Source organism: Girardinichthys multiradiatus, chromosome 21 (genome assembly GCF_021462225.1).
Source record: "Girardinichthys multiradiatus isolate DD_20200921_A chromosome 21, DD_fGirMul_XY1, whole genome shotgun sequence".
Lineage (NCBI taxonomy): Eukaryota > Metazoa > Chordata > Actinopteri > Cyprinodontiformes > Goodeidae > Girardinichthys > Girardinichthys multiradiatus.
This window is the reverse complement of record NC_061813.1, coordinates 33,137,907-33,163,951: the sequence shown is the minus strand read 5'-3', so window position 1 is coordinate 33,163,951 and position 26,045 is coordinate 33,137,907. Positions and strand designations below refer to the sequence as shown.

Genomic DNA, 26,045 nt, shown 5'->3' with positions numbered 1-26,045 from the left:
TGCCACAGTAATGGGGGCGCTGTGCCGGTCCGTTATGGTGAAGAAAGAGCTGAGCCGAAAAGCAAAGCTCTCAATTTACCGGTTGGTCTACGTTCCTACCCTCACCTATGGCCATGAACTTTGGGTCATGACCGAAAGAATGAGATCCTGGATACAAGCGGCTGAAATGAGCTTCCTCCGTAGGGTGGCCGGGCACTCTCTTAGAGATAGGGTGAAGAGCTCGGCCATCCAGGAGGGGCTCGGAGTAGAGCCGCTGCTCCTCCACATTGAGAGGAGCCAGTTGAGGTGGCTCGGGCATCTATACCGGATGCCTCCTGGATGCCTTCCTCAGGAGGTGTTCCAGGTACGTCCCACCGGGAGGAGGCCGAGGGGACGGCCCAGGACACGCTGGAGGGAATATTATCTCTCGGCTGGCCTGGGAACGCCTTGGGCTCCACCCGGAGGAGCTGGAGGATGTGTCTGAGGAGAGGGACGTCTGAGTGTCTCTGCTGAGACAACGAGTACAAGTACAGTAAAAAATATTAGGCCAAGCACACATCTTGGTGGAACTCCAAGGCTGATTTATGTCATAAGACTCCAAATTTATACAAAGAAATTGAAATGTAGCAAATAATTATAATAAACTACAAATTGGTATAAATGATCTAACATATACATTAACCTAACCCTTAAAACAACAGAAATTGCTTACAAGAACCTCTTCTACAGTGTTTATGTTTGACAGATCAGCCAACCACAATCTGTCTTCCTGCCTCAGATTTCCTGCTCAGCAGGTTCTTGTTTTAGTAAAAACAAAAACTCTCTTTTGACTCTTGCTGACAGTTTTTAAAAACCATTACCCCAGTAAGATTGTTTCACATCAATTGATTTTTGGTATATAGGTCAGTTTTGCATAAATATCAAGATTCATGAGCAAATATTTGCACATTACATTAGATTTCAGCAAATATTTATTTGATTTTAGTGTAAAGAGTACTTGCTGTTAATGAAAACATTGAGCTTATCTTTGAAAAGAACCGTATAATGTACATCGGCACCATAACAGCAATGAGAGAGATAAGATTTTCTTACAAAAGCACTTTAACAAGGCTTCCAAAGCCTTTAGATATGAAATGGGCCCACAGAATTCCAGCTCCTCTATGCTTGGCACAGGACAAGAGGCCCTTTTCAACATATCCATCCTTTATTTCACACCAGACTATCCTGAGGTGTTTGTTGCTGAAAGTCCCAGTAGAGTTAATCAAAATCTATGTAATTATGTTTTTGACAGTAGGACAGAAAATGTTTTTTCTTGCCACACCTTCGAAAATAAGGTTCCATGTAGATAACGTCCAGAGATGGAGATTTAGTGACCCCAAGATAAGCAAAGTACAAACAACAATAAGCAAAAATTATTCCGTTTCCATATAGGAATCATTAAGGGATCCAGTAAATGATGATATGATTAATCATTTTTTTCCTGCCTTGATTAAATGAAACAAGATTAAAGCCTGGATTTAAAATAAATAAATAAATAAGATTCACTTTTAGGGTTTCTACACATCTTTACCAGAGGGGGCAGTATGGAGACACAACAAATGAGCAAGATTTAACCAAATGGTTCCAATAAAATACATTTCCCTATTTAGTCTGATTGATTTCATAAATATTTCTAATTAAAACAAACAGCAATATTTATTATAAAACATCCCCAGGAATTTCCTTCGCATATCTGAATCTGCTGAGCAGCATTATGACACTCAGTGGAGGTTTGTAGCATGAAAACTCATCACACGGTCTAAACATTTTCCCTGCAGACAAGAAACCTTGGCTCCTAAAGTAACATCCGCTTCTGATTAAAGCAAGCCTGCCGCCTGCTTTGTCCTTTTTAAGTCAACTCTGGAGCGCCTGGGGCCAGGGTTGGGTTTCAGAGGGTTGTTTGCCTTTACCACAAATCACTGAGACGGATGTGCTTGTTAGAGGGACACCGTGTTGTTTTTTCTGTTTCAAGCAAAAATGAACAAATGATCCTGAAACACATTTTCTGACACACTTAATGACTGTGGGAGGATTTATGCTGCACTCTGAGCTTCTAAAACATAGAGGTTCCTGCTGTGTTTGCATGCCATTGACTGTTTGAGTCAACTCTATATTCAAAAACCCTGAGAAAGCTAACAAACTCACAACAGATGAACATGTGGTGATGAAGGATTCCTCTTTGCTTTGCCACAAGTAGTCTGGGAGACAATTCCCAGAGTTGCAGCTCATTTCAGATTGTTTTGGGCTGAATAATGAATGGTTCTTAGCTGTTTTTCCATATCTGTTGTCTCTGCTTTTGTCCCATTGTTTAGCCTACAACTTCAGGTTACCTTTTTATTTTGTTGGAAAAGGGAATTTGTCAGCCTATGAACAACATATTTAATTCGGGATCCACAGGGAATGAGGATAAAACATGACTACAGCTAAAAAGAAGGAGCAAAATACAAGTATTATTTCCTTCAGCTCTCAAAGTTTATGTATTCTGATGGGTTATTAAAATAAAAACAATTTTAACAGGTCCTGAAATTTCTAAATCTAACCTTAAAAACACCCAACACACTGTGATTCAGCAAGTGGTAGAAGTCCCTTTACCTCCAATAAAACTCCGTGCCCCCTTTCTGTCCAACTTCATCAGTCTCTCACGTTGGGAGTAATTTCGGTCCACTTTTCTTTATGTTATTTCAGCTCATTGTGGTTTAAAGACATTTATCTCTGCGCAACTCACCATAGGACCTCAATCAGGGTGAGGTGTGGCCTTGACTTGACCATTGCAACACCTTGATATTTTTTCTAAGCTGTTCTGTTGTAGATTTGCTGCTGTGATTGGGATGCTCGTCACATTTGACTCTAGTAGAGAGGAGTTCAAGATCGACTAAATGACTGCAAGGTGCCCGGGTCATTTGGTTCCAAGGCAAGCCCAAATCAGCAATCCTTCAAATATGTACATTATGGCCAACTATTGCTACTTTAGCCTCATCTACCCTCAACAAGGACTTTGTTCCAGAAGTCTTCTGCTTCCAAAAATCCATTCTTGTTCAATCTTTTTTCAAATGGTGCAGTAATGAACTTTAGCATCTATTGTGCTAACTGAAGTCTGTAGAAGCTGAGATAGAGCTTTTGGGTTTTCTGTGATTTCTCTGAGAATTGCATACTCTGACTTTGGAAAGAATTTGTGGAGACATGTAGTGTTGGGAAGATTGTTATCTGTCATAAATGCTACCCAGAGGTGAATAATCCTTCCCACTGTGGAATCTTTGACTTCAAATTGTTTGGAAATTGCCTTATAACTCTTCCTACATTAATGGGCAGCAACAATTGCTATATTAAGGCCACTGCTGATGTATTTGTGTGTTGGCCAATGGCAGTTTTTGATATGGGTCATATGGGCAGTTGCCCAGGGCAGCATTAGAAATGGTAGCACAGGGGCTTTCCTTGCTTTCAGTGAGACAGTTACACTGTTAAAGATCCATTAATCAAATGCATTTGGTTCAAAGCACCTGGCTGCTACTTTGGTCTGTTGAACCAAATAAAAGCAACAAGAATGGATTTTTCACATTTGGCTTTTTTCTAATAATTAATGACAGTGTGGAATTGGTTGTGTGTTTTATGGACTTGATTCAAGATTTATTCGGTTTAGACCAGATCATTACATTACTGCAAATTAAAGGAGATGTGTTTAATTTTCCTAACTAAAATTGTTGAGTACAGAGTTTGTTTGGTGAAGATCTAAACCAGTTCATAAACAGTCCATAGTTTAATATTTCGATGATTTGATTGGCAAGGAGTTGGCACATCTGTAACAGGAAAAATATTAGTAGTAGTAATATTAGCATAAGCGGTGGCATCATAACTGGCTTGTTATCAGTGAGTTGCCAAAGTGACGATCCATCCTATTCTAAATGCTAAAGAAACAACTCTGCACATCACCCTGACGAATGTGAAACATAGTGATGGTGGTGGCAGCATAATACAGAGGGATGGCTTTTCTTCAGCAGGGACAAGGAAGTTTGTCAGAGTTAATGGGAAAATGGATGGAGTTAAATGTGGAAAGAGCCTGGAAGGAAACCTGTTTGAGGCTGTAAAAGACTTGGGACTGGTGTGGAGGTTCACCTTCCACCAGAACAACGACCCTAAACATAGAGCCAGAGCTGCAATGAAAAAATTTAGATCCAAGCATTTTTATGTGTTAGAATGGCCCAGTCAAAGTGCAGACTCTAATCCAATGAAATATTGTGCAATACTTGAAATGAATGCTTCAGATGCTCTCCATCCTACTTTATGTTGGACTGTCACATAGAATATCAATGAAATATGTTACAGTGGATGGCCGTATCATGACAGAATATGTAAAAGATTACAGGGTATAAATACTTCAGCAAGGAATCGTAATTGACAGCACCATTTTCAGGTGATCTGGTCTGGCCTAAAGTAATGGACACTGAAGGTCCGGTTTCTTTAATAATCAGAGACCTTCGGTACCACTGATAAAATGGGCCAAAACAAATATAGTCATGTCTTAGTGACTGAGATTAGGAATGACGGATCACCTCTGTGGACAGAACGTTCTCTCTCAGGTTCTTCTCCTCAGTCAGACTATTCACTGCAGATGAAATTAACAGGACCTCCATTAATAAACCCTCTTAGCAGCTCTCTAACCTTATAACTAACCATCTTTGAGAAAACACTAGAGCTTTCTTTCTGCAGAGTGTTGAACTGTAGTTGATGAGAGTATTTCAAAACAATTACATCCAAGGAGGCTGAATGACTAAATGCACTGAGGACTGCATCACCATTTGTGATTGAAATATAAATAATGTGCTGTTAAATTAGAATACACCGGCAATTGCGGACTTTCATGTGAAGTTTCAGATATAAAGTCACACACATTCCTCTCCCTTGTTGTAGTCACATTTCCTGTTCTTTCTCTCAGATCTCTCCGTAACATGTGCTGAGGCCATCATTTGATCTACACCATCTGGAGCAATGCTCCCCCAAAACACCTGGTTTCAATTCAGGCAGCAAACAGAAACAGTCGATTGTGTCTAGCAACAAGAACCTTATTTTCTTTGTTTGCTCCCTCCATCATTGTCTCAGAAACTATGTATTTTTAAGTCCAGAAACAGCTTCATTGCAGGTAATATTTTTAAGTCCAGAAACAGCTTCATTGCAGGTAATATTTTTAAGTCCAGAAACAGCTTCATTGCAGGTAATAGATGGAAAAATAATTACACTTGATTATCAACAAGTCTGTGAAAATTGCAGAGTATGATTTTCCAGATGATTTGTGAACAATTTTGGTACCTTCACTGCTGATTGAAGCTGTATTCAAATCAGTTCAGTGTGTTAATGTTCGAGATTAAACCTTCGACTTTAAATCTTTATACTTTAAGAACAATAATGCTGTTCCTGTTGGTGATCATGATGTATACTAATCAAAACACTACATAATGCAGGCAATTCTTCCCAGAACGTAGAGGGTACTTCCCGCACACTTCCTAAAAGCTTCCATTAACTTACCAGGTACTTTACTGGAATGTACTGGGCATCTCTAGAAACCGGGCTGCATTATGAGGTGGTGATTATGAAGTTTAAAGCGGTGCTTACTCTAAACTTGTCAGACACTTTTGCAAAATTAACAAGGTACTTTCATTGAACTTTAATGGAATTTAATGGCTACTATCTTGAAATTTACGAGGCACTTTCCTAAAACTTCCCAGGTACTTCCTTATGTAGTTTCCTTGTATTTACAAAAAACAGGCTATACTATGAGTTAAAGTATGACATGGTACTTTCCTAGAACTAGCCAGGTACTATCTTGCAACTTTCATTGAACTTACTAGTTACTTCCTTAAAACTTACCAGGCACTTTCCTAGAACGTTTCTTGAACATACCAAGTGCTCACCTAAAATTTACTAGGTGTTTTCAGTAACCAGTTGGTGTTATGAGGTGACTTATAATGTGGTACTTTCCCTAAATTTATCAGAAATTTCTCCAGAATTTACCAGGTATTGTCAAAAAACGTACAAGGGACTTTCCTGTAACGTTCTTGGAACAAAACAGTTACTTTTTCTTAAGGAATCCAATAAGTTTCATGCTAGTTCAGAAAAAGGACAATATACAGTTTGAGAAAGTAATCTCAAAAGTCTGGGAAACTCAACTCTAAAGGATGGATGTATTGTGTAGTGCTACCTGGTAGTTGTTGGGGTTATCCACTTTGGGGATAGACCTGCTGGGCTGCAGTTCGACATGTGCAGCTCAACAGACGTCGCAGCTCTCACATCACACGGGATTCTAAAACCCGCGGAAAATAAACTTTCGTTGCCATTTCCAGCATATCTCAATGGACGACGCAACGGAGGCGCATTTCTGGAGAGACAAAAGGTCGCAGGCGAACTTTTTCTACACACGGCCATTCCTGGAAGAGCTTGAAAGCTGGAAATCTGTCTGATACAAGAAGGTCAGAAGATTCATGTACCAATCGAAGACCACGCCAACACCCAATACTGGTGAAAAACCCACAGAGGATTTATTAACAAGGAAATGAGTTTCCCCTTGTGATTCAGTCGACTAAACGGTTCTTCATATTTTCCCGTTTTAGACGGATGAGAAGTTTACCGTTTTGTTTTTTTGGTTGATCATAGGCGCGTTTTGCTGTGCAAGTGCGGCTGAATCGCGCAGCGCGGATGCGAGGTGCGTGTTCATGTTTCTGTCTGGCTGATCCCAAATCAGCCAGGAGTTAGAAGTTGGACCACTCCTTTGTTCCAGTTTTATTACTGGAGTTTTTTTCCACTGAATACCTGCCTCAGAGTTTTATGACTTTGTTCATTTAGGGCAATCAGCTGCTAGTGGCTAAAGGCTCACAGCTCACCGTTCTACCTGCTGATCGCCAATAATCGAGACATCAGCACACCAGGAGGGCTTCTCTTTCCAAGTCAATTCAAACTGCACATTTTGTCCATAAAACTGTTGGTTTGATCTTCATAGGCATTCAATGCGCATATATTTTATTTTATTATTTTTAGGTAGTCATTTTATCCCCTTTTTGTAGAATAGTGCTTGATAGTTAGGTGAAGGTTTTCGAATCAGAATAGTAGTTATATCAGGGCTATGTGGCTTCAATAAATCTTCACATATATAATTCAGAGAAGCGTTTGTGTTTATTTCATGCAAAGGGGATTTATCTGTCAAAATAAGGTCAAAGTTTCCCCACCTTCGGTTGAATAAACAGTGATATTTAGTGGTTTTGGTTAATAATTAATGATCATTTACTAATTGTAATTAGGGCTTTGGGCCCTTAATCACAACACCAGAGGACATCTCTGATTTGTATTCGTAAGTAATGATTTTTGGTTAAGAAATAATTTTCCTGAATTATGAATTTGTTTTATAATTTTTGATAAATATTAATTAATCAATAATCATAATCCTTACATAGTCTAATAACATTGGTGTAAAACTCAGTCTCAGTTGTGTGAATCTCTGTTGTCTGCCTCATTCAGGCACAAACTGTACCACAATAATGTACCTGTGGTTACCAATAATCCTGTAAAGTATCTCTTACATGTGTTTTGGATTTTCTGGGAAGGTGTTTCATCCCTTTAATGTACGTTGTTAGAAATAATCCAGCAGGTAAACTATTTTACAAGTAAGAGTGAAATCGGATTTCTGTCAAAACAACATATATTAATTTGGTGTTGAACAATAAAAAAGAAATGAGAGGAATTTAGAACAATGAAGGGAGAGCTGCTGCCAAGTCTCTGCAACACTTCATTATGCCTAACTGTTTGGACAGAACACACCGAAGCAATTAGGAACATTATGTATGAACAGTTCTTTACTGAGAAACTTTCTTTCACAAAAAGAATAGCAAAGACAGATGTGTGCATTATCCTTAATACTATATGTGCATAAATATACCTGATACAGAAGCTATAGCTGCATGTTTGACATTATTTAACCTCTAGAATCTGTTTTAACAAGAACTTTACATTTTTATTGTGTTGCAAAATATTAAAGTCCTGCTTTGTTGAATACATTTCAAAAGCATCAATATTCCTGCATGAACACTTTGTTGCCTTACTGAAACAGACTTCTTCAACAAACCTACCTCTGAGCAACATAGGAGTGGTTTCAGTAGCTAACAGTTTAGGATGATAAGAAAAACTCAGCATGAAACGTTTGCTTCAAGTGTGCAACCCTCTGTCAATCTTGTACAACTTCTTTGGGATCAGACTACTTGGGTAGCCTTAGAGAAAGGGAAACTGTACACAAGCCAGCCAGGAGACATAGTCTCACCAGCTGAAATGCTGAAAACACCTCAGAGAGATGAAGAAAAGGCTTCTTTACCAGATGCTTAAACCACCATATTTTTTATATGAATAAATCATGTAATTCTCCCAAAAATCTTTACAATGTTCCTATATGAGCCTGTTCACCCTCTGGAGAGGTCCTTCTTCAGTTTCTTCTCTTTGCAATATTTTTCTATTGTTACTAAGGCTGTAGGATGTTAGGAAAACATGAGATATGTAAATATGAATGTTGAGGTATTCTGCTATGGGCTCATGGAAAACATAAACCCCACATAATGACCAGTCTATCCAGCTACTGGAAAAACCTTAAATTCATTGTTTTCATCTCAACAACAAGGTTTTATTGAAAACATTTTCACCTGGCCAAATTCTGCTGTTATGACAATGAAACAAGTTAGAATGAGTTTTGTAAGAACTTGACCACCTTACCACCTCTATACTTACCAACCTAAATCCTTTTATGCGTGTATTAAGTTTTACCAAATACATTACAAGGATACAAAGCTTTTATACATGGTATTTAAGAAAGTAGCCAAAACATTGCAGTCCAGGCAGTTCGTCGTGATATGCATCTTGTGTACAGTGATATTTCGATAACGATAAATGTATGATGTATTGTGTAGCCCTAATCCTTCCCCACAGATCATTATCGTAGGTGACATAACAGCTCATCAGTTGGCACTACGTGTGCAGTGCAAGTTAAATTGATGCAATATAAATATTTTCCTGGTTGCCAAACTAAAACTTTCAGACATTTATATAGTTTATAAAGTTTTTTTTCTGAGTACAGGTTTATTCTCTGACATCTGCTGGTGAAATCATAAACTGCAGAAAATATATAAAGGTCACCAAACTCTCAGCTTACAAGCTTGTAAAACAAAACAAAATCTATTTCTGGATAGTAGAATAAGGGTAATATGGTTGGTCAGTGAGAAGCTCCTGGCTCCCACAGACCAAAAATTACCATTTTAGGTACTTTGGTGAATCTAAATTAACCTCTATAGGTGTGGGTGCGAGAGGGAGTGTTGTGAAAGTGTGCTTATGGCAAGTTGTTTGTGTATTTCTTCTAACTCCTTCATATCAAGCGTCGTTTTTGCATACTAGTTCACTATGAAACACATCAGCCGACACCACAGGACACTAAATAACAAGCTGCTAAACAAGCATCATATAGTTTACAAACACTGTAAAATCAGACAGGTGAGACGCTAAGAGCCTATTTGTTTTGTACTTTTATATTGGGAGATGTTATTCAGGTTTGTTCCCGCTTATATCTTGCATGACGTTAACCTAATTTAATGAAAACAAAATGTATTTTTTTATTTAATCTTTTTCAAACAATAATGATATCCTGTGCTGTGAAAATGTATTTGCCTCCTTACAGATTTCTCGTTTTAGATTGTTTCACGATCATCAAACTAATTTTTTGTATCAGAAAAAGATAACCTAAGTTTGTACAAAATGGAATTTTCAAATAATGATTTCATTTATTAAGGGAACATGTTAGGCAAACAAACCTAACACTTCTTAAATAATTCATTTAATTTTTTGGGTTAAGTTTGACTGGCCACACCCAGGCCTGATTACTGCCAGAATCAATAAATCACTTAAATGGAACCTGCCTGGCAACACGAGGTAGGCTAAAAGATCTCAAAAAGCAACACACATGCCACAAAGGCTCTTCTCAACATTTGCCAAAAACATCTTGATTATCCCCAAGTTGGTACACTTAAGAAAATATGCAAGGGAATGAGAATGCATCATGTGCGCATCAAGTCACATCTAACACAGTATTTCTAAAAAGAAAACATCGTACTGACACTCAACTATGGTGGGGGCAGAACGATGGTTTGGGGATGCTACGTTTTATCAGAACTTGTTGTGATTGATGGAACCATAAATTCTGCTCCAGCAGAAAATCCTAAAGGAAAATATCTGGCTTTCAGTTTGTGACCTTAAGCTTAAGCACACTTAGGACAATGATCTGTCTACTTCTGAATGACTAAAACAACTCAGGCAAAGTCCAGATTGAAATTCAATTAAGATGCTGTAACAGGACTTTAAAAAGCTTCCGATGTGGCTCAATTAAAATGGTTTTGGAAAGAAGAGTAGGCCAAAAATCATCAGATGTAAAATATGTGTTGTCAGTTATTGCAAATACTTGTAAATACTTAAAATGTTTGCCACAAATGACGGCACAGGTAGTTTTTAACCTTTCTTTTTTGACATACAGCCAGGTTTGTTTGGATTGCTTGTTTTCCTAATAATAAAAGAAATCATTTTTGCAAAATGCAGCTTGTATTTACTTGAAAGAAAAACTAGACAGTCAGAACTATTGGTCATAATGAACTGATTTGCTGAAGTAAACTAACTAGCTGTAGAGTAGAACTGGTGATCTTGTTTCATAATGTAAGTCCACTTTTGCTTTAAAGACCTGATTGTATAAAGTCATACATGCCCAAGATAAATAAATATATTGTGGAATAAAAAAAAAATATATTAAAATGATACGATCCATACAGCAATATAAAAAATGGCGTCAATGTGTGCATACTGACATATATTCAAGCACCACTGCATGCACACAGTCTGACACATATTCAGATACTCGGAAAGATTTTCTGTTGGTCTGTGTTCAACCAGGTGTAGCAGTTCAGGAGAAAGCAGCACTTGAACAAAACCCCCAAAAGCAAATGTTTGAACAAGTGAAGAAAAATTAATTCAGAACAAAAACGCAATCAAGATGTGTACTCTGGTAAACGAGAATATGCTCCATGATTCAGTTATAGTGAAAACACAGACTGAGTTTTTACAAAATTACCTGAAAACGATCCCTGATCCTCTTGGATCACAGTGCAACCCAGAGAATTGAAACGTTCGTGCCACCCTCATGTGTTATTTGGTTTACACGTCCTCTGACACAATCCAGAGTAACATAAACAGATGTGCCATTCTGGACCTGAAAAGAGGCTCTCAGTCCGATGCTAGTCCACTCGCTGCCTTCGGGCATTGATCCGGACACCTGCTGAGCCACAGGACCGGCCTGCTGGCCCTGCCCTCCGACCCGCTGCAGAGTCAGTTTGACTATATTACATGAATGGATCAGTTTGAGGTTGAGGGCGATGTTTGCCGTCCCCGTCTCATGAAAGATGAAGTTTTTTCGGGCGTTTGAATCCCCGGAGTGGGCCAGGTGAACTTGTGGTATGTCTGGGCTGAGCTGCTGGAACAGCAGTGGTTTATTCCTGACGGCTCCAGAGGGAAGACCAGTCCGCGAAACTGTGGCCGTCAAGGCTGACGACACAGCTGAAGGAATCCAGATCAGACTCAGGATACTGATCCCAGTGCTGTCCCCAAAGTACCGAATGTTGCATTGAGACGGAGACGTGATCTCGAAAGTGAGCATGTCTTTGCTTTCTACCATCACTGCACCAGAAAGGGTGATGGAGGTGTCCCTATAGTTCACACCCGTCTTGAAGGCTTGCATCGTCTTCAGTCCGGTGGTGTTCCGGGTGGTGTAGGCAATCAGGGAGAAACCTTCTCGAATGCAGGTGTGACCCATGGAGTAAAGCGCCTGCTGAATGACAAACTTCACAACTCCCCTCTCTATGAAGCGCACCCCACGGCTGTCATGAGTGAGGCTGACCATGTAGGGGTCGGACACCGTTGTGATGCGGAAAGTAGGCCGGTAGCTGGTCTGGTAGTGTGCCAGCAGGGACATTTGGGCTGTCATAGCAACAGCACCCGTATCATGAGACAACCAGAGGAGACTCAGAGAAGGTGTGGGAACATCAAAGACATGAAGGTCCTTGCTCTGATTGCAGTGTTGATTGGGACTTTTCAGCAGCAGAGTGAAGATGTGGTTGGGCTCCACCTCCACACCTATACTGACACTTACCCCCTGGAAGTACTTCCCATCTGGTTGTTCGATGCGGACACCGCTGAGGTCCTGACCCTCTTCCTCCTGGCTCCTGTTGAGCCTCATCCCGACCTGGAGGAAGTTCCTGCAGCTGTGCTTTATAGCAAAGTTATAATCCAACCACACTAGACCATGCTGCAGAAAGGTTACCTTTCCAGCCTCATTGGACAGAAGATCACTACTTCCCTTCCCTCGTATGTTCAGCTGCAGACCAGGAAAGATGTGGGCGTCAGATGTACCAGCAGAAGGAAGAGCCACCTTTGACACCCAGAACTGGGAAAGTCGGTTCTCTGAAATCTGACCACAGACTGTGTCGCTGACAGCTGTGCAGGGGACGACCAAAGGCACTCCATCGCAATCTGAGCAGGCCTGGCACTCCAGGAGCTCCTGGTTGTAGAAGTATTCATGACCACAGAGGCCAGTCACTGCTTCTCTCTCCGAAACCCCCAGACACCTGAATCCACCTGCATGAAAGGGGACAAAAAAGACTTCAGATTAGCTTTGCCAGGGGGGAAATAGAAAATATAAATATAAATATAAAAAACAAAGACATTATGAACTAACCAGGAGTATTGAGACACTTCACCCGCTCTCCACAAATGTGTGGTAGTTCAAGACATTCGTCTCTGTCCTGCAATCCATACAATTACAATCATGGTTATTTTCTAATATTAAAGCATATTCTTGCACCAGTCTGTTCTTTTCAAGCAGATTAGATTTGTAGGATCAGCTTGAAAGGTATTCAGTGAAACCAAAAGTATTTCTTCTGTTCACTCTGGGTTGGGTTTAATGCCATTAAGCATGATATACAGTTAATATACTGTGGGTACAGTACCTTGCAAAGCTGTTTATACCCCTTGAACCTTGTTACAACCACAAACTGTCATGTATTGTAAAGAGATTTAATGTAATGGACCACCATAAAATAGTGCATAAGTAGAAGGAAAAGGACATAGCTTTTAAAGGTTTTTACAACACAAAATCTGAAAAGTGTGGCATGCATCTGCAATCAGCCCCCCGTGTCAATGAAAGGTGGTCTGTAGAGCGATCTGCAAGCCTTTTGGGGTATGTTTCTACCAGCTTTGCACGTCTAAAGACAGATTTTTTCGCTTTCTTCTTAGCAAAATAGACCAGACCTGAGCAGATTCCCTGGCCCTGTTATGGAAAAGCATCTCCTCAGCATGATGCTGCCACCACCATGTTTCACTATGGGAGTTTAGGTGGACGACTTATTGTTATTGTAATATAACCTAACCCCGCTTTAAACTTCTCCACATCTTTCTCTGTGACCTGTCTGTTGTGTTCCTTGGTCTTCATGATGCTGTTTGTTTAATAATGTTCTCTAACGAACCTCAATGGCCTTCACAGAATGACAGCTGGAGGAGGAATTATGCAGAGGTTAAATTACACTTCGGTATGCTCTAATTACTAATTAGGTGACTTCTGAAGACACCTTTTTCACTGTATTTTATTAGGGGGTACGAGATTGAAAGCATGTTTTCAAAACAACATTTTTATTGCCCTTTCACAATGATGCACTACCTTCTGTTGGTTTATCACCTAAAATACCAATAATATACATTGTAGCTTCTGGATGTAACTTTATAACGTGTGACTAAGATTAAAGTGGTATGAATACTTTTGCAAGACTATATAAGTCATACCTGGCACATTCTGTCTGCAGTTGAGGAGCACTGTGAGATGAGGAAGAAGCCCGGCGGACACATGGTGCATTTCTCACACTGAGGTGGATCCCTCTGGAAATCACAGAACTCCTCTGATCCACAGGGCGAAGGGCATCCACGCAACGGCTGTGGAAACTGAGTCTCTCCGACAACATCCATCACCTTAGAGTCAATGTCCATTTTATGCACAGCGTAGGATTTTTGCAGATGTGTGCGAGCCTGGCTCTGCAGTCCCGCCAAGTGACTCTCGAAGTAGTTCTGCAGCTCTCCCTGCAGGCCTTGGAAAGAGACCTGCTTGACCGTCTCTAGGAGTTGGCCGAACTGGTTTTTAACTGCATCCATCTGCTCGTACATATGTCGCTGCTGCTGCAAGACCTCACGCTGCTGCAAGAGGAGTGCGTCCTGTTGGTCAACAAGCTTCTGCTGCAGGTCACGGATTATCAGCTGCTGGGCTCGCAGGGCTTCCACCAGCTTCTCCTGCCCCTTGGCCAGCTGGAGGTGCAGGATAAGGGCATCTTCTGAAGGTACTTCATTCTCCCCTGAGGTGAAATTAGTGCACAATGAATCATGGGACATATAAAAATAAGTTAGATTAATGATTGTTTTTTTTTCATAATATGGTAAATGAATTGGCTGTGCAAACACAGTGGCACATGCATGTGCTTAGCCAAGCTGATGAAAGTTCACTGAAAGCTTCCTACATGGACAAACATCAAAGCAGTCAACTTTTTCCAGCTAATTGACTCTGAGGTATTTTTCCAGCTCAGCTACAGCTGCTCTGCAGGTATCCATTTACCTAATGGTCAACAAAGAGGTATTTTGCTTTAAATGAGCCCTTCACTTTTAGGATTTGTTGATAGGACAAAGGGTGTTAAGTCACAGAAAGGTAACCATGGTATACATAACATCATATGAAGACAAATACTTTATACGATTAGGATATAAATAAACTGGTTCAACCTCAGGGGAAGGGGGTTAGGGTCACAACGCAAGTGTGTACTTCAGTAACCTCTCCTACTCTTAAAATCTTTCAAGTTGCTTTTTTATGACGTCTGCCTTCTATAAAGATTACAATGAATCACATCTAGTCCACATGATAAAAGAGCCTGTCCTACCCATAAACCTTTTTAGTCAGACAGAAGTTTACAATGAATTAAGTGCAGATATGATGAGGTCAGGCTTTAAATAAGACACTTGCCAATAACACATGGATGGATGGAAAGACGAGCGGATAATGGACAAAACTAATGGGTGGGCGGATGAGGGGAATGATAAATGAACAATAATTAAATGAACAAGACAGCTGGAGATTGCATACCTCCGCCATCCAACATAGAGTCTAGATCATGATCCAGATTACCACCAAAATGTTATAGATTCATAAGAATTCATCTGTAACTTGTTGCATGAAGTTGATAACACATAAACACAGACAGACAAAGAAATTCAGCTGAAAACATTACTACAGAATTTGTAGGAACCCTGTCACCTACTGGTCCTTCTCAAAATATTAGCATATTGTGATAAAGTTCATTATTTTCCATAATGTCATGATGAAAATTTAACATTCATATATTTTAGATTCATTGCACACTAACTGAAATATTTCAGGTCTTTTATTGTCTTAATACGGATGATTTTAGCATACAGCTCATGAAAACCCAAAATTCCTATCTCACAAAATTAGCATATCATTAAAAGGGTCTCTAAACGAGCTATGAACCTAATCATCTGAATCAACGAGTTAACTCTAAACACCTGCAAAAGATTCCTGGGACCTTTAAAACTCCCAGCCTGGTTCATCACTCAAAACCCCAATCATGGGTAAGACTGCCGACCTGACTGCTGTCCAGAAGGCCACTGTTGACACCCTCAAGCAAGAGGGTAAGACACAGAAAGACATTTCTGAACGAATAGGCTGTTCCCAGAGTGCTGTATCAAGGCACCTCAGTGGGAAGTCTGTGGGAAGGAAAAAGTGTGGCAGAAAACGCTGCACAACGAGAAGAGGTGACCGGACCCTGAGGAAGATTGTGGAGAAGGGCCGATTCCAGACCTTGGGGGACCTGCGGAAGCAGTGGACTGAGTCTGGAGTAGAAACATCCAGAGCCACGTGCACAGGCGTGTGCAGGAAATGGGCTGCAGGTGCCGCATTCCCCAGACCTGAGCTACAGAGAAGCAGCACTGGACTGTTGCTCAGTGGTCCAAAGTACTTTTTTCGGATGAAAGCAAATTCTGCATGTCATTCGGAAATCAAGGTGCCAGAGTCTGGAGGAAGACTGGGGAGAAGGAAATGCCAAAATGCCAGAAGTCCAGTGTCAAGTACCCACAGTCAGTGATGGTCTGGGGTGCCGTGTCAGCTGCTGGTGTTGGTCCACTGTGTTTTATCAAAGGCAGGGTCAATACAGCTAGCTATCAGGAGATTTTGGAGCACTTCATGCTTCCATCTGCTGAAAAGCTTTATGGAGATGAAGATTTCATTTTTCAGCACGACATGGCACCTGCTCACAGTGCCAAAACCACTGGTGAATGGTTTACTGACCATGGTATCACTGTGCTCAATTGGCCTGCCAACTCTCCTGACCTGAACCCCATAGAGAATCTGTGGGATATTGTGAAGAGAACGTTGAGAGACTCAAGACCCAACACTCTGGATGAGCTAAAGGCCGCTATCGAAGCATCCTGGGCCTCCATAAGACCTCAGCAGTGCCACAGGCTGATTGCCTCCATGCCACGCCGCATTGAAGCAGTCATTTCTGCCAAAGGATTCCCGACCAAGTATTGAGTGCATAACTGTACATGATTATTTGAAGGTTGACGTTTTTTGTATTAAAAACACTTTTCTTTTATTGGTCGGATGAAATATGCTAATTTTGTGAGATAGGAATTTTGGGTTTTCATGAGCTGTATGCCACAATCATCCGTATTAAGACAATAAAAGACCTGAAATATTTCAGTTAGTGTGCAATGAATCTAAAATATATGAATGTTAAATTTTCATCATGACATTATGGAAAATAATGAACTTCATCACAATATGCTAATATTTTGAGAAGGACCTGTATAAGCTTTGAGTCCAGCTTCCTCCTGCCACAAGTTGATGTGCCCCTGGGCAAGGCACTTAATCTCAAGCAATGCGTGCTTGTTTGTGAGTGTGATTGGGTGAATGTGGCTATAATGTAAAGCGCTTTAAGTGGTCAGTATGACTAGAACAACACTATATAAATTCAGCCACATTAACAGTACAAGCTACAGTCTGGAAAAACAGACTCTCAGCATAAAACAAGAGCATAATGTCCCATATCCAAAGATACAAACAACTATCCACAGGGTTACCCAAAAAAGCTGTCCTCAAATCATTTTGCAGCCATTTATGTTGGAAAAAGAGAAACTGGAGTCAGCAGTATTCATAGTTAAAGGGCCATCTCGAAATTCTTTTATAAACTGGACTAAATGAGAACAGCTCTTGTGAAAAACAACAAATTGGGAAACCAGATTGGTTTGTTGTGGGTTATTGTGGTTTGTATTGTGTTTTTGCCAGTTAGACCACATTTGATCAGTTCCACCTTTAAACTGCAGACCCGACACCAAACTGTTTCTTTAACTCTCACTGTAAAATGTTTGTTCTAATTGTAAAAAAAAAAAAAAAAGTTTATTTCCCCTCACACCTGTTGTTTTAATCCCTTTAGGTGACTCTAGCCTCTCTTTCGAGGTTTATCACTAGAGTGAAGTTTGGAGTTTCAAATTTGACCAATAAATGGGAATATTAGTGAAGCAGACCTGGCTTTATGTCACATGTGAGCTGGACTCCTAAAGAGGCCCCGCCAAGCTCTGAAGCTGTGTGTCCAAACTCCGGAAAGTCTCCCAGAAACTGCGCGGCTCTGTCGGGCAGGTAGACCGGGGACATCTCCTCCGCAGCCGGACATCCCTCTCCCTCACAGGACCTCCCCCGAGGTTTGGGTCGTATCCTCAGCGGCAACCTGCACTCGATCCCTCTGCACTCTCCGGTACGATTCCTGGGCTGCTGGAACTGCCTCACGGTGCAGTCCGCATCGGTGCATCCGACCTGCGCGCCGCCGTCACCGTGCCGCCCGCGCATCTGCGGGACGGACCGGTCGGTCTCCAGAGGCGCTCTCTGAAGGCCCGGGTATGCATGGTGCTGGTTGACCCCTGCGTTTCCAGCTCTCCCTTGAGTTGGTGCGTTGAACTGCTGGGGGAGTCTGGAAGATCTGCTCCCGGGACAGTGGGCTCCTGTGCACGGTCTTGGATCGCCAGATTCTCCGCCAAAGCAGTGCGTTCCCCGACAGATCTCCGCTAAAGCGTGCGCAGCGATGTGCATCGAGAGCAACAGCGACAGCAACACTGATGTCAAAAAGACCATTTTGCAGGTAGCGCAAAATAAAATCAACAGTTATTTGCAGATTTCCTGATTAAATCCTCGTCCCCCACAGCTGAAACAAAACCATTATGTTCCTTTCAGCTCCAGGGTTAGGACCTGCTCTCAGTGAAGAAGAGAAGGAATCGGAAGCAGGCATTAGTTGGCTCTCTCCATGTCTGACCCACTCTGAGAGATCCTGCACTTCAGTGTCTGAGTGTGGCATTCCTGAGACTTGAGCAGCATCAGGTTTCCCCGGCCACATTTTAACCCTTCATCCTCCTTAACTCTCCTCATAATTCCCTCTGATGTGGTCAAAATGATCATTGAAAAATTCATACCACCTGATTCTTGTCACATTGCCATTTCAAATTTCAATACATACTGTTTAATACCTGATTTTCAATAGTCTTTACGAATAAAATTTTAAAAAACATGGCAGCAGTTGTATTTAGGCCACCTTTACGCTGAGAACTCTAATTCAAATCCAGTGCAACCAACTGCTTTGTAATAATTACAAAGGTGTGTGCTGTGTGTAATTTAAATACAGCTGTTCTGTGAAAGCTAAGAGACCAAGGAAAACAGGTGACAGGTCAGAGAAATGGTTGTGGAGAAGCTTAAAAATAGGTTTAGGTTAGAAAACAATATCGCAAGCTTTGAGCATCTCACAGAGTTCTATTCTGATTAGCAAATGAATAAATTAATAGGAAAATAATTTAAAGAATGCCGCACCACACTAAGATGTTCTACGATAAGATATATTCTGTTTTTCATTTTTGTGACAGATCTTTAAACGTGTTTTATTAACAAAGATAATCTGAGTAAACACAAAAAGTTGTTTTCAAATGATTATTTTAATTTATTAATGGGGAAATATCTATCAAAACCAACCTTGGCTTATGTGAAAATGTAATTGCCCACTTTGTTAAGTCATGAATTAACTGTTATTAACAGTTAATCCAGCCAGATCTTTATAATTAATATGGCACTTAAATACTGTAGAATCTGTCTGACAATATGAAGTAGGCTAAAACATCTAAAAAAAAACAACTATTGGCAATTATTCCCAGATCCCAAGAAAGAACAGATGAGAAACAAGTTACTGACACCCATCAGCCTGGAAAAGGTTACAAAGGCATTACTGAGGCTTTGGGACTCCAGCAAACCACTGAGAGACATTATCCACAACTGGAACAGGGGACAAACATTGCCAGGAGTGGCCGGCCTACCGCAAATCAACGACTCATCCAGGAGGTTACAAAAGAACCTAAAACAACATCTAAAGCACTGCGGACCTCACTTGGCTCAACAAAAGTCAATGTTCATGATTCAACAATAAGAAAGAGGCTGCATAAAATGACATCCAAAGGAAAGTTCAAAGGTAAAAACCATTGTAGAACAAAAAACCCCACAAAGGCTCCTCTGACATTTCTCCCCAAAAACCATCTGGACGGTCCCCAAGACTTTGGGGGGAAATATTCTATGGATTGACAAGACAAAAGTGGAAGGTGTGCATCCCATCACATCTAGTCCAACCCAGATGTCTAGTCACATTTAGTCCAGCAAAAGGTCAACCATGCTAGTGGCAGTATGTTGGTTTGGGGATGCTATACTTCTTTGGGACTTGTCGTTATTGATGGAACCATGAATTTTACTCTATCAGAGAATCCTGAAGGATATGTATTACTACTATTTTGTGGCATGACCTTTGTCCACAGTGACCTAACAGACTTATTGACAGTTATAACATTTGTTTGATGATCTGAAACATTTAGGTGATAAAAAATAAATTAAATCTGTAAGAGGCCAAATTATTTTTTTTTATTTTACATACACCATGATATGGGTTGGTAGTTTTTTCATCTGTTTGCAACCCCATTGTCTGTCTTGACAACGTCTCTGCACCAGCTTGGGAATAATTATTTGCAACAACAAAAACAAAAAGATTGTTAAAGAAAACCAGAGGAGAGTTGTTATTTTTTGTATTTCGTCTGTTTGTACTTCCTTTGATCTTTGATTTTAATGCAATCAGCAACCAATATTTGACTTCGGCACCGCAGCCTTACATAGCCTTGGGATATTTGGTAGTGTTGGAGATGACCCAAAAACCAGTGGAATGGGTTTCCGATTCATCTGGCTTAGCTTTCTTCATATAAGGTTGACATCTCCTAGCTTTACCTTTGTACGGGTGTTTGTGTTCAACAGAGCAGTGTAAGTGGAAGGTTGTTTTCACCAAGCATCCAGCAGCTGTCTCAACATTAAAGATGTGTTCAACGCAATGTTATGGGAGCTTTCTGCAGCTTGGATGGTCACGAGGTCAAAGAAAAGTCAATAGTGAGCAAAATGAGAAATGACAGTCAGCTGTTAAATAGTTCTTAACATCTTTAATGGTCCTGAGAACATTATTGTCCAGTGCCTTGCAAAAGTATTCATATCCTTTGAAATTTTGTCTGTTAAAACTACAAACGTCGAAGTAATTTATTAGAATATTATGTAGTAGTGCCTAACTGTGAAATGGAAGGAAACAAGCTAAAGGTGAGACACACCTTGAACTGGCCAGTTAACCCAAAATATATTTTCCTTGAAAGAGGGAGGAATGACTTCAGATCAAATATTGTCAGACTAAATACTGTCACATCATTCAGAATCAGGATCAGACCAATCAGCATCAGACCAAACAGTGTCAGACCAATCAGCATCAGACCAATCAGCATCATACCATTGAGCTTCAGACCAATCAGGATCAGACCAATCAGCATCAGACCAATCAGGATCAAACCAATCAGTATCAGACCATTAAATGTCAGACAAACCAGCATTAGACCAATCAGGATCAGACCAATGAGCTTCAGACCAATCAGCATCAGACCAGTCAGAGTCAGACCAACTGATGTGGGTCAATCAGCATTACACCAATGAGCTTCAGACCAATCAGCATCAGACCAATCAGGATCAAACCAATCAGTATCAGACCATTAAATGTCAGACAAACCAGCATTAGACCAATCAGGATCAGACCAATCAGAATCAGATCAAACTGTTTTAGGCCAATCAGCATTAGACCATTAAATGTCAGACCAACTAATGTAAGTCAATAAGCATCAGACCAATGAGTTTCAGAACAATCAACGTCAGACTACGCTTGCTTAGAATACTGTGTTGGACAAAAAGCCGACTGACCAAATGTTATCAGAGCAATCAGCCTCAGACCATATTCATTTAATTACGATAGCAACATCAAACTAAAGGTCTTAGCAAGCACACACTTTAAATACCTAGAAAACTGCATTGTGATTCACAGATGTAACCACCTCTATCCGAACTAACACGTTCCCTTAGCCAACGAAAGTATATTTGTTGTGTCAATATAAGAAACTGATATTTTTGACTTTTAAAATCTAAATGTAATAATATATTTTTTATTATATTCCAATAAATGGAATATTACATAAAGAATTGCCGCTTTTCATCATCGTTGACGTCGTCTTTCGCTTATCTGGGACCGGAAAGAGGAGGGCGGCAGTCTCCTTCAGCTCCTCTGGGGGAAGCGGCTCCGAGGCATTTCCAGGCCAGCCGAGGAGTGTGATCAGGAGTGTGATCCTTCTGTAGTTGGAACACACTCTCCAGTCCCTCTTCTTGTAAAAGGGGACCACCAACTTGGTCTGCCAATCCAGAGGCATTGTCTCCAACTGCCATGCGATTCTGAAGAGGCGTGTCAGCCACGACAGCCAACAACCAGAGACAAATGGTACTCTTCGGAGGCAGATCTTATGCCTTATTTTTCTCAATTTTATTTTTGAAAAGTGAACAAACAGGAAATGGGATAGAGAGAGGGGGAAACATGCGGCAAACGTCAATGGGCTGGGACTCAAACCTGTGACAGCAGGGTTGATGACCAAGGCCTCCAGACAAGGGTAGCGCGCTTAACTTTTGTGCCACCACCACATCCCATGGTGGAGCTTTGTGACTATTTCAGTAAATTTGATCTGGGTGATGAATGAGTCCAACTTTAAGTTCTTAGTCACTGATTCCACCAGGGAAGGCATAATGGCAGGATTGAGGAGATCCTCAAAGTACTCTTTCCACTGCCCAATAATGTCCCCGGTCAAGGTCAGCAGTTCCCCACCCCCACTGTAAAGTGTTAGCGAAGCACTGGTTCCCTCTCCTGAGGTGCCAAATGGTTTGCATGAATTGCTTCGAGTCCTCCTCCATTTCCTCACCGAACTCCTCCGAGGCCCAAGTTTTTGCCTCTGTTACCACACGGGTGTTTGTTTCATGAAAGGTTCCTGGAGGCATTTGAGGTTATACATTTTCCCCCCGAAGGTGCTCTGCTTCACCCTATGATGACAGACCTCTGCCACAGAGAGGGTGGTCTGTTTTTCTCCTCAGAGCTGAGGAAAAATACAGTTCATGCAAGGTAATAATAGTTACATAACTGAAATAGAGACAAATATTTATTTGAATAAATATGTGAGAAACATTTATCCTTGTGAATCCCCATTTATAAATGTGTACATATGCTGCAACATGACAAAAACAGAAGTGAAATCTTGTTTCTTCGCCTCCCACGTTGAAACAAGAAGAAATCCTGTGTATGCAGAAAGAGATAACACCCAGAGGATATTCATAGCATGATGGTTTGAATCTTTCTGGTTCCCCTGAAGATAACTGATACTGTTGCTCAAAAACTGTCTGTTAAAAGATAATCAAACTAGATTGCCAGCAAAGCAAATGGCAAAAAAAAAAAAAAAAAACATTAGGTTTTTGACCAAAATTCATACTCATCTGGAAAAGGTATAAGATTTACATTGCCTTGGCAAGTTATACCATGTACTTAACGTATCTTACTGGGATTTTATGTGATAAACCAACACAAAGTAGCACATGACAGTGAAATTGAATCAAAGAGATTCAAAGTGTACACCCCATCTTACGCTTATACCCTAAAAACAAGATCCAGTAATAATTAATAACTAATAATTGGAGTCCGCCTGTGTAAGATTTAACCTTTGTATAAATCCAGCTGCTGCTTTGTGAAGCCTTCAGAGGTTTGTGAGAGAACAATACTATTGTGGAGAAAAAAGCCGATTTAAAAAACAAATCATTGATCACCTCAAATCTATTTTAATGACAATTCTGTTTAATGCCCTCAGGATGGTGAAGTCAAAGCTAGAACTATGATAGAATGGTTTGAAAATTGGTCCAAAACGTATTCAGCTTCAGAATGGCATAGTCAAAGTTCAGACCTAAATCTAAACAAGAATCTTTGGCCTGAAGACCTGAAAACCGATGTTTACAGATGCTCTCCATCCATACTTACTGACCTTGGCCTATTTTGTCAAGAGGAATGGGTAAAACCTTCAGGCTCTAGATGTGCAAAGCTGTTGAAGACATATCCCAAAACACTTGGGATTAATCAAGAGGGGCTGAATATGTAAGCCACTATTTTCAGCTTTTCTTTTCCTTCAACTGCATAATTATGCACTATTTTAGTATAATGTTGCAAAGCATTGCAGACTTCTGTATGGTGAACTATTTTAATAAACTACAAAACGTCTGTGGATTTTAAGAGATATATTAAGTAGATGAGTTCACTCAGAGATAATGGCAGCTCAGACCTGCCACTCCTGACTAAAGACCTGCTGTAAATGAGTTTCAGCATGGTGAATTATTAACCAAGATGGCTGATTCAGCTTGGTTTTCCTTCAGAAACTCCCAACATCTACATCAGCATTTCTCAGTCACCATCTCTTCTGCCAGCCAAAGCAAACTCAACTTTTAAAACAGTTTTGTGGTGACAGTTGCAGATAAGGAGCACTGGTGAAGAGGGGCGGGACAGTTCAGTACTGCTCTGACAAGAGCATTGTGAAAGTTTTTGAGCTCTCAGCAGGAATGCAGTTACAGGTCTGGACCTGAACTTCCGCATTAAGCAGGAAGAAACAGTCAAAGAGCCCAAATGCAATCCACAGCAGCACACCCAGGTCTGCCTGCATGTGACCGTCATCTTTGGGTTGTTGGGCTTTTTTCTTAAGAGAGCGATATTTCAGGGTGCAACTCATGTCCATCTGGCTTTTATTTTGAAACTAACTGGTGAATCGAGGATTATTACATTTGTAAAGGTGAGTTACATCTCTGTTGAACTGAGTGTCGTACCTTCAGGTAACGGTAAACACCTAGAGTTGCTCCTCTCTGAAGGTAAACTAAGAATATTATGGTTGTTGTTGACTTCAGTCACTTAATATTACATGTAGGGATTGTTTCCCCTCTTTCTTTAACTAAAAGAGAATGTTTAAGAGAAAAACGGTGAAAAAGACAGAAAATCTTACACATTTTCTCCCAGCTTCCACTGAATGACAGGAGTAATGCCAAGAAAATTAAAAAAATATTGTGTTTGTTAAATTTAATAAAGGTTCTTTATGTTTGTAGAGCTAAAGCAGCCATACATCATAAGCTGAAGTTATAAAAAGGGATGTAAGTTCATCTGCGTCTATTTCCAACAGGGTGTAACCTCCTTCAGCCTGAGCCTTTCTGTGCTTACACAATAACCACAAAAAACTGATAGGTCTGTTTTAAAACTCCTATTGATTTCCATTTGCTGCTATCACATGCATTTGAACTTAACTCATAGTTTCTGGAAAGATTGAGTAAAGGTAGTTGAGAATGTGTTTTTCATGTTGCCAGGGACCCTTTTAGTCATTGCGCACTCTGTGACTCATGTGCAGGAGGGATTTAGTGTTTTAAGAAAACACTGATGAAGAAATGCAGTTCTTGTGTAGTAAACTCCTAAAATCCCACTACAGCAAACAGAGATAATAAAACTTGTTTTATGTTACGATGCATGGTTTTTCATACCCTAAGGTGCTTTCTTTCTTCTAATTTTCATACTTTGCTTTGGAGCAAATCCAGCTCTGATAATACATCTGCTTAAGTCACCCAAGTATAGATGTCTCATCCGAGTAAGTGTAGAGTACAGCAGATGTCTGTTTTGCATTAAATAGCTGAATCTGACAGGTGTCGTGTAAGAAACTACTGGATAAAATGGTGCAAACATGCTGCATGCTTGACATTCGGCCGTAGAAACTGGCTGCCTGATTAGATTGTCTGCTGTTCTGTAGAGAACAGATGTACAGTTCGGCATTTTCACTGTATGTTCAAATGTAAATATAATCCCAGAAACATAAAGGGTTTCAGTGCATGTCAAAGAGGAAGTGAAAATCATCACTGTTCTCTCCATCTGACCTTACAGCGAGGATAGCCTTCAGCTGACAGCTTGTTGTTGTCCTTGTGAAAAACGTTTGTGGGGTAAAAACAGCAACTTAACCAACTTTATGCATGTGCGGTTGTGTTCAAATAATAATAATCGCAGTCCAACATTACTAACCAGATCAGCCACTGGTATTTATAGTGAAGTAAAAGAAAACCAACAGACCCAACAGTCATGGCATGCACGTTGATGACTAATCTTAGCTGGTTTATTAATAAAAAGGGTTCGAGTTTAAACTTGTGGAGTTCAATGAGAGGTGGTTATAGTGTATTTCTCTGTAAATTCTAACTAAAACTGGTTGTTTCAGACGTTCAGAAAAACAGCACGCTTTGAATAAAAAGCATATTGGAGACGAGGAAAAAAATTTACAAAATGCAGAAAATCATAGGTGCTCAGGTAAAATGATCTGAAGTGCTTTAAAATGGAAACTAAAACCAAAAGTACATGGAAGAAAATAGAAAGCCACATTTCAAATGGATG

The 26,045-nt window shown here is 40.4% G+C and overlaps 2 protein-coding genes and 1 long non-coding RNA gene across 3 annotated transcripts in view; 2 read left to right on the top strand and 1 right to left on the bottom strand.

Annotated features, from left to right (window-relative positions):
* Positions 1-7,831: 7,831 nt before the first annotated feature.
* nell3 (NELL (neural EGFL like) family member 3) lies at positions 7,832-18,413 on the bottom strand. The gene is made up of 4 exons (XM_047350355.1): positions 17,707-18,413; positions 13,909-14,468; positions 12,809-12,875; positions 7,832-12,708 (listed from the first exon to the last, which is right to left on the bottom strand). Exons 1-4 carry the CDS (start codon positions 18,305-18,307, stop codon positions 11,177-11,179), a joined length of 2,760 nt encoding a protein of 919 aa, XP_047206311.1. The 5' UTR covers positions 18,308-18,413; the 3' UTR covers positions 7,832-11,176.
* On the top strand, positions 18,175-20,112 carry LOC124858349. The gene is made up of 2 exons (XR_007035808.1): positions 18,175-18,314; positions 18,407-20,112. It is a non-coding gene; the product is annotated as an uncharacterized LOC124858349 (long non-coding RNA).
* A 4,050-nt stretch (positions 20,113-24,162) lies between these two features.
* LOC124857805 (amyloid beta (A4) precursor protein-binding, family B, member 1 interacting protein) overlaps positions 24,163-26,045 on the top strand; it is a 33,930-nt gene continuing 32,047 nt past the window's right edge. Inside the window, exon 1 of the mRNA XM_047349266.1 lies at positions 24,163-24,420. The gene's annotated coding sequence lies outside the window, so the exon portion shown is untranslated. The remainder of the gene's footprint in view (positions 24,421-26,045) is intronic.